We start from the raw sequence: 7,564 nt of genomic DNA, 5'->3' as shown, positions 1-7,564 counted from the left end.
ATGGTGGATATTGGGATCCCTGGGTGGCGCAGCGGTTTGGCGCCTGCCTTTGGCCCAGGGCGCGATCCTGGAGACCCGGGATCGAATCCCACATCAGGCTCCCGGTGCATGGAGCCTGCTTCTCCCTCCGCCTGTGTCTCTGCCTCTCTCTCTCTCTCTCTGTGACTATCATAAATAAATAAAAAATTAAAAAAAAAAAAAAAAAAGATGGTGGATATTAACTGAACTTATTATCAGTAAGCCTTTTGATTGCCCCAAAAACATTGCTGATATTGTATTTGTGTGGAGTGGCGTGGGGGAAAAGTGGACTTCAGCTGTGCAGATTCATGACTTGGTCTGGTGGTAATCCTGCCGAGCAACAGGCTATTGAATAATTCTTATTAAAATTGCAAGGAAGTTCCCACACTCATGGTAATTAATCCAAGTCAACTGATGTCCATTGAACCCTACTGGGAATTCTATTTATTACAAGGGTTCCTTTCTTGGTTCATGTGCCTGAAACCATCCAAGTCTACTTCTTCATACTACTTTCCAGGCCCAGTTTCTAACACTTTCCTCTCTTTTTGTTCCTATATTCCTAAACCTTCCATTCCTACCCTTTTATGTCTCCATGTGTAAATCCTATTTTCTTTTTGACTCTATCAAATCTATTATTGCCGAACCAGGAAAAGTCCCCATAAAACTAGAAATGCAAGACTTTGTAACAGAAAATTTAGGTAAGCCTCCTCAGAGCAGTGATAGCTTGTTTCAAAATTTACGATCACCTGGATCACCTGAACTCCACTCCTTCGGTAGAAGGAAAGTGTTTTCTTTCCTTCCTAGGGGTAATGTCCTTTTCCGCGTCTCCCTCCATTCCCTTCCTCCTCACAAACAGGCCAAATGTCTTCAGGCAGCAGGAAGTATAATGCTTGGGTTTACAGATCAAATGTTTATATTCTAATACATAAAGCCCTCAATAATTATGCTGAAGGAAAAAAAGATATTGCCAACTATGACCCAGATAATACATATGTTTGAAATTTAAGAAATTTAAGGGGCGCCTGTCAGTTAAGGGTCTGCCTTCGGCTTGGTCATGATCCTGGGGTCCTGGGAGAGAGCCCCACTGAACCTCCTGCCAGGATCCCCACTGAGGGTGCAGGGAGTCTGCTTCTCCCTCTGCCCCTCCACTGCTCGTGTTCTGCCCTCAGTTTTAAAAAAACATAAAATGTTTTAGTTCCTGCACTCTCAGAACAATACGTAATAACCAAGGGAAGAGATTATAGAAACCTGTCTCTTCAATATCTAAAAATAAAAACAAAAACCCACATCTGATGACTAATGCACAATTAGGGAAAAATTGGGCAGCCTATGAAATTGACATGGGCTATTTACGTGTGTATAATGTTAATGTGATATTAACCCTTGGATGGAGTGAAAGAAATGTACTCTAATACAATCAGGGGACTCTGGGAAAATATAATGAAAAAAAAGTGTCATCTAAGTTTAGTCTTAAAACACAGGTAGAGTAATAGGCAAAAGAAAAGAAAAAAAAGAAGGGTAGAGAAGGCAGAAGAAAGTTTGCCTGGAGACAAAAGAATACAGAAAGGGTAGGAAACACAATAACCCAAAACCAGACCACGTGCTGGAGGGGGAACTTATTTTACAACCTTAGAATATCCTTGTTGGTTGGACAAAATCAGTGGAATACAAAACTACAACTAGTTTATAAACCTTTACCTCTACAAATAATGGCCCCTTTTATCTCTTAAAATCCTTCTGGGGGTTCTGCCCTATGCCCCCAGTGTCAGTACCTTACAGATCTCCTTGAGGACTGAAAAGCTCCACTGCAAAAGACAGGCATTCTGTGAGTTTCAAGTTTTCTCACAGTAACATGTGAGAAACATGTGAGGCTTATGTTTAATTCCCGGACTGACTTTTCAAAGTAGGTATTTTTATTTTCTTTTAATAGCTGAGGAAACTGGGTTTTGGCAGATTAATGGACTCACCTAAAACCGTAAGCAGTTTGTATTTTAACAGTGATCTGTCTGATTTAAAAACCCAATCTCATTTTACTATGGTGGCTTTTTACCAGTGCTGTACACTTCAATTGCCTGGGGCAGCGGGGGGGGGGCACCTTTTAAAAATGAAACTTTTAAAAATTAAATTTCAAAGAAATACCTATGTACAATTAAGAAAAAGCAAAATAATACTGTTGGACTGATAGTGAAAGACAGCAATCCTCCTTTTCTCTATCCACTCTGACTTTTTTCTCTAGAGACAACACATTTTACGTTTATTATAGTTTTTTTTTTCTGAAAAATGTGTTTATACTTTATTGACTTCTCTGTATTAGATCTTGAGGGAGTCTTTCCCATTACACACACCTGTGTCCTCTCCAATCCCCCCAATATCACACAATCATTTCTTGTTGTATTGGTATTCAGTGTTTACATAATTATGACTTCGTATGAATAGTATTATTCATAACTGAAGGATGCAATGCAATTCTCGAAAAACTTTTGAATGTTCCTGTTTCATAATAAGATTTATTTTCTAAATTTTTAAGGAATCTGCAGACCACCAATTCATCCTCAGACTCTGAAAAAAAAAAAACGACACAAAAACACAAAACCTCTTTTTATATTCAAACACCCGGTACTCTCAGTTTTTCTTTTTGAGACATTCCACCGAGCTCTTTTTTTATCTTTAGACATTTCTCACTGAATTCATGCCGTTCTCCCTTACTCTCCTCCCTCTTTAATACGGTCACATCGCTACCTTAGCAACTTTGCGGCACACCGCTTCTACCGTTTGCTCTTTAAATAATAAAACGCCCTTTCCCCCATTGACTGTCTCTCACCACCACCATTCCCTCCCGCTTCAACATCCCTGCTTCCCAACTGTCCTTTTCCACCATCAATGCTGGTAACATCTGCGTTCTCACAACGACTAAGAATTATCTCAAAAGATGAAAACCACCAACAGCATTTACATCAGGACGATCGTCTTCACGTTATTCACGAAGCAGCCCCGCTTGGCGCTGGGCCTGGATTTCCCTCTGGCTGGCTCCAAGGGCTCCAACCACTCGCTACTCACAGGGGCACCGAGTCCACTTTCTTTTTTTTTTTTTTAATTTTTATTTATTTATGATAGTCACAGAGAGAGAGAGAGAGAGAGACAGAGACACAGGCGGAGGGAGAAGCAGGCTCCATGCACCGGGAGCCCGACGTGGGATCCGATCCCGGGTCTCCAGGATCGCGCCCTGGGCCAAAGGCAGGCGCCAAACCGCTGCGCCACCCAGGGATGCCCCGAGTCCACTTTCTTACACTCCAACACCCTGTTCAAAATCCAGCAGCATTTTACGTTGTTTGGCATTAGAAGGATGCTTTTCCCTGTACAGTTATGTGGTTTTTTGTTTGTTTTTTTTTTTTCCCCACTGAAAATTTGATTGTCCCGGTTTTCTCTTGCTGGACTGAGGAAACATTTTTGCCTTCCACGTGTATCTTTAAGACCTTCAGCTTCTTATTAATTCAAGGTCCTGCTTACAATCCAATCTTCCCGAAATTTACGTTTTCCTATTTTAATTCGGACCGTGTGAGCTTGCTGTACACGAACATTTACTTTTCTGAAAACTTTTCCGTGGCCTTCCTCTTTCCTAACGCGTCACGGTCGTTCTGTTTCTGCTTGAAGGCCGCAAAGCTTCTTAAATAAGCGGAAGTGCTTCGCGGTCCCCCGAAAACCGACCACGGCCCCCCGCCAGCCGCTCCCCGCCTTCCGCCGCCGGCCCGAAGCTCCGCGAGGACCGAGAGCGCAGCCGCAGAGAGCGCTCACGCCCTCTCGCGAGATTCCAGAGCTCGCGCTCGCCGCGCCGCTTCGCCGCCGGGGCTCCCGGGAGGCGGCCATGTTCTGGCCGGGGCGCCGGCCTCCTAAGCGCGGCGCTAAATGTGTACCTGCAAGCGGATGTTGAGGATCACCGAGCCCGCGACGTAGAAGTACGGGAAGTTCATGCGCAGCTGCCAGGCGAGCTCGAAGAAGGCGAGCAAGGTGCGGGAGAGTCCTTTGCAGAAGACTCCGTAGGAGCTGGGGACCCCGGCCGTGCTGCAGGCTTTGAGGGCCAAGGAAGACGGAGCCGCCGCGGTGGCCATGGGCCCGGGTCCCCGCGCCCCCAGCGCTTAGAGCCGAGGGTCAGCACAGGCCTCGCGGACCCGACCGAGGGTGCGGACGGCGAGGGGCAGGTCGGCGGTGGCCACGCAGCCGCCAGCTCCTACCGGCGCCTCCCGCTGGCTGGTTCCCTCCCCGCGGCGCTCCGGCCCCGGCCGCCGCCGGCGCCCCGCCCCTTCCTGTCGGCTGCCCCGGTTGTTAGCGCTTAGAGCCCAACAGGTGGTAGGGGCGGAAGGGGCCGTTTGGTATACACCCTACACTTGGTCTTATCAGTAGGGCCAGCCAGACTGATATTATTATTTTCACTCAAAAATGAAGAAAGGAAACTTAGTAAAAAAAAAAAAAAAAGTCATGGTTTGTAGAGAACGCAGTTTGTAAGCGTCGAACTCTAGACTGAAGCTCAGGTTTGTCTGCTATGCGACCTGGGGTATTAGCCAGGAATGTCACCCTTTGGTTCCGTAAAATTAACCTTAATGTTAGGGCAGCATGAACTCCTTACATAAGCTAGTTCTTTTTTTCCTTTTTCTTTTTTTAAGGTGTTACCCATTCATTCATAAAGATAGAGAGAGGCAGAGACAACAGAGGGAGAAGCAGGCTTCCCGGGGAGCCTGATGCACGACTAGATCGCAGGATCCCGGGATCACGACCTGAGCCAAGGGCAGATGCTCAACCACTGAGCCACCCAGTAAGGCCAGTTCAGACATAAAGTCTCCCTATTGCATACTTAACTGTAACATAACATACTTAACTGTAGAGGATCACAGTCTCAGGCTATAGATTTTCCTCTGTATTAGGATTCTCAATCGCAAGTGATAGAAACATTTAAGCAAAACAAAATGGAACACACACATGCACACATATACTCTTCTTTTTTGGGGGGATCCGTTCCATATATACACTGTCATCCCCGCCCAGGTAAACCCATGAATAGTCCAAATAAGGTATGGAAGCCTCTACTATTTCTCCATGGAGATAGACCTGTGAAACCTGTGGCTAGGCCCCAAAGCTTGGAATACTATTAAAATCTCAACTCGGAATAACCTTAGGTTAACATCATAGTTTATCTTCCATAGCCACATACTCTTCTGATGTTTAAATGGTGTACATTCCATTACCTTCTCTACATTTTAACTAATAAGGACTGCATTTTTTCACCATAGACAACCTTTACATTCAGGGATTATTCAGATATGTAACTTCTGATCAAAATCTTCAGATTACAGTCTAGTTCTGAAAAAGCATTGTTTATGTATCCCACATCTCACTCTACTGAATAGAGGTAGCGACTCTTTGAAGCACATTTAATAAATCCCAGAGAACTTCTGTTTGCATATATCCTACTGATGATATGATTGGTACAAATAATATGCCCCTGTGAAATTTGTAGAATGTAATTGTGTGTCCCCAGCCAGAATTTCTTCTACTTTGCTGTACTAACACCCCAGCAACGCTGTGTAGATGGCACTTAGAGGAACTGATTACCAGTCATTTGAGACAGTTTATAAAATGGAGAAGTTGGGGGCAGCCCTGGTGGCTCATCGGTTTAACACCATTCTCAGCCCAGAGTGTGGTCCTGGAGATCCGGGATGGAGATCCTGCATGGAGGCTGCTTCTCCCTCTGCCTGTGTCTCTCTCCCTTTCTCACTCTCTGTGTCTCTCATGAATAAGTAAGTAAAAAATCTTTAAAAAAAAGTAGAGTATTTGGTAATATAAAATATTCTGGAGTAGTTTAAGATGAATGGCAACTCTGAGAACCAGGAGAAAAAGTGTAATTTTAATATACAAGTACAATTTACTTTTTCTGAAAATTGAAAAAAAGAAATTGAGATATTCAGGGTCACTGAAGTCAATAAGTTTCTGGGTCTTCCATTTCCAACTGTATAAAACTGTGGACTCCTCCTCTACCCTTTCTATACTACCTTACCTCTTATACCCGGCTCTGGTTAACTCCATGAAAATCCTGTCTTTCATCCTGAGCCCATGGGGAAAATAGCAGCCATCCATTCCTAACCTGGTTCAGTAGATGTCCTGTTCCAATGGGAAAGGACTGGGCATATCAGAATAATCATGAAGCTCTGTCTCCTACTCATTAATGCTCTAGAGATGAAGAATTTCCATCTGATGAAACTGATAGTGGAAAGTGGAATAGGATTTTACATGGTTGTGATGTTTATTTTGTCCTTTGATGTTTAGACTTGAAACTTTAGATTTAGATTTGAATGATCTTTAGACTTGAATGATCCACAGTTATTGCCAAGTAGGCACATATAAGTAAGCAATCAACAGTAACACATGTCCTGAACTATTTCTCTAGTTGATAATCCATTGACTATTAACTTGACCTTCCTTTCCTAATCTTATTCCCCTTTTTTTGACTCTATATTTCCAAGTTAGTACTTTTTTTGTTTTTTGAGAGAGCAAGAAAGTGTGTGTGAGGAAGACAGAATCTCAAGCAGACTCCCCAACATGGGGCTGAACACACATCCTAAACCAAAATCAAGAGTCAGACACTTAACCAACGGAGTATCCCAGGCGCCCCTCCGGGACCCCCTTCAATTTGGTACTTTTTAATGGTCTGATTAGTGTAATGATTCTTTGGAAAAGTTTAAAGGTGTCAGTGGGTCTTCAAAGGACTATATTGGCAAATTCTCACTGTAATAGGTGTAATAGGTCTTTCATTTATCATTGTATTTGTTTGAACCTTGTCTCTTACTCCGAATCTGGTTAAAGTTTTATCTTAAAAAAAAAAAAAAGCAGCTTGTAGTTTCATTGTTTTTTTTCCCTCATGTCTGTATAGTTTTTTTCATTTGGGCTCCTTGTTAGTTTTTTCTGTAGTTCCTTGAAATATAAGGTTATTTGAGAACTTTCAATCAGCCCACCCCAAGCTTATGGCTGCCACTCAAACCTTTGTGATTATCCATACCACTGTCTTTGTTCTTAGTGGTTCGCAGCAGATGATGGTATGTGAAGACCTGTCATTGTCCCTAAGGCTTGGGAACCTGTTCAAGCTCCTGGAGAACTACTCATTACTTTCCCCTTCAGCTCCTTGATGCAAGTTTGACCTTCATGCAGCAGTTGGAAAGTCTGGACATTAGATACGCAGACTAATCCCTATTAGAGAGAAACAGCTGGGTTTTTGCCTACTTTGTGCTTAAGCAGGGGGGATAGTTAGTGGGAGTCTGTGTGTATGTATAGAACCATCTCTTCAGTTTGTGTGGTCCCCAAGGATTTGTGAATGCTGAATCCTGCCGACTCTAGAGCCAGCCCCTTTGGTGGCAGCCATAATAATTGGGATGCTGCATGTCTAGATATGCTTCTAGTGAGAAGCTGGAGATTTGGTTTTATTACTGAAGTGATCTGGGAGGACACAGTGGGTGATGTGTCTAGCTACTCTGTCAGGTTCCTGGGAGAATCACAGTTCCAA

The 7,564-nt window shown here is 43.6% G+C and overlaps 1 protein-coding gene across 1 annotated transcript; it reads right to left on the bottom strand.

Annotated features, from left to right (window-relative positions):
- Positions 1 to 366: 366 nt before the first annotated feature.
- On the bottom strand, positions 367 to 4,318 carry SMIM10L1 (small integral membrane protein 10 like 1). The gene has a single exon (XM_041736769.1). It carries the CDS (start codon positions 4,122 to 4,124, stop codon positions 3,918 to 3,920), a length of 207 nt encoding a protein of 68 aa, XP_041592703.1. The 5' UTR covers positions 4,125 to 4,318; the 3' UTR covers positions 367 to 3,917.
- Positions 4,319 to 7,564: the final 3,246 nt, after the last annotated feature.

This window comes from Vulpes lagopus, chromosome 21, assembly GCF_018345385.1.
Source record: "Vulpes lagopus strain Blue_001 chromosome 21, ASM1834538v1, whole genome shotgun sequence".
Lineage (NCBI taxonomy): Eukaryota > Metazoa > Chordata > Mammalia > Carnivora > Canidae > Vulpes > Vulpes lagopus.
Note: the sequence above shows the minus strand (reverse complement) of the source record. Positions and strands in the feature narration are given on the sequence as shown.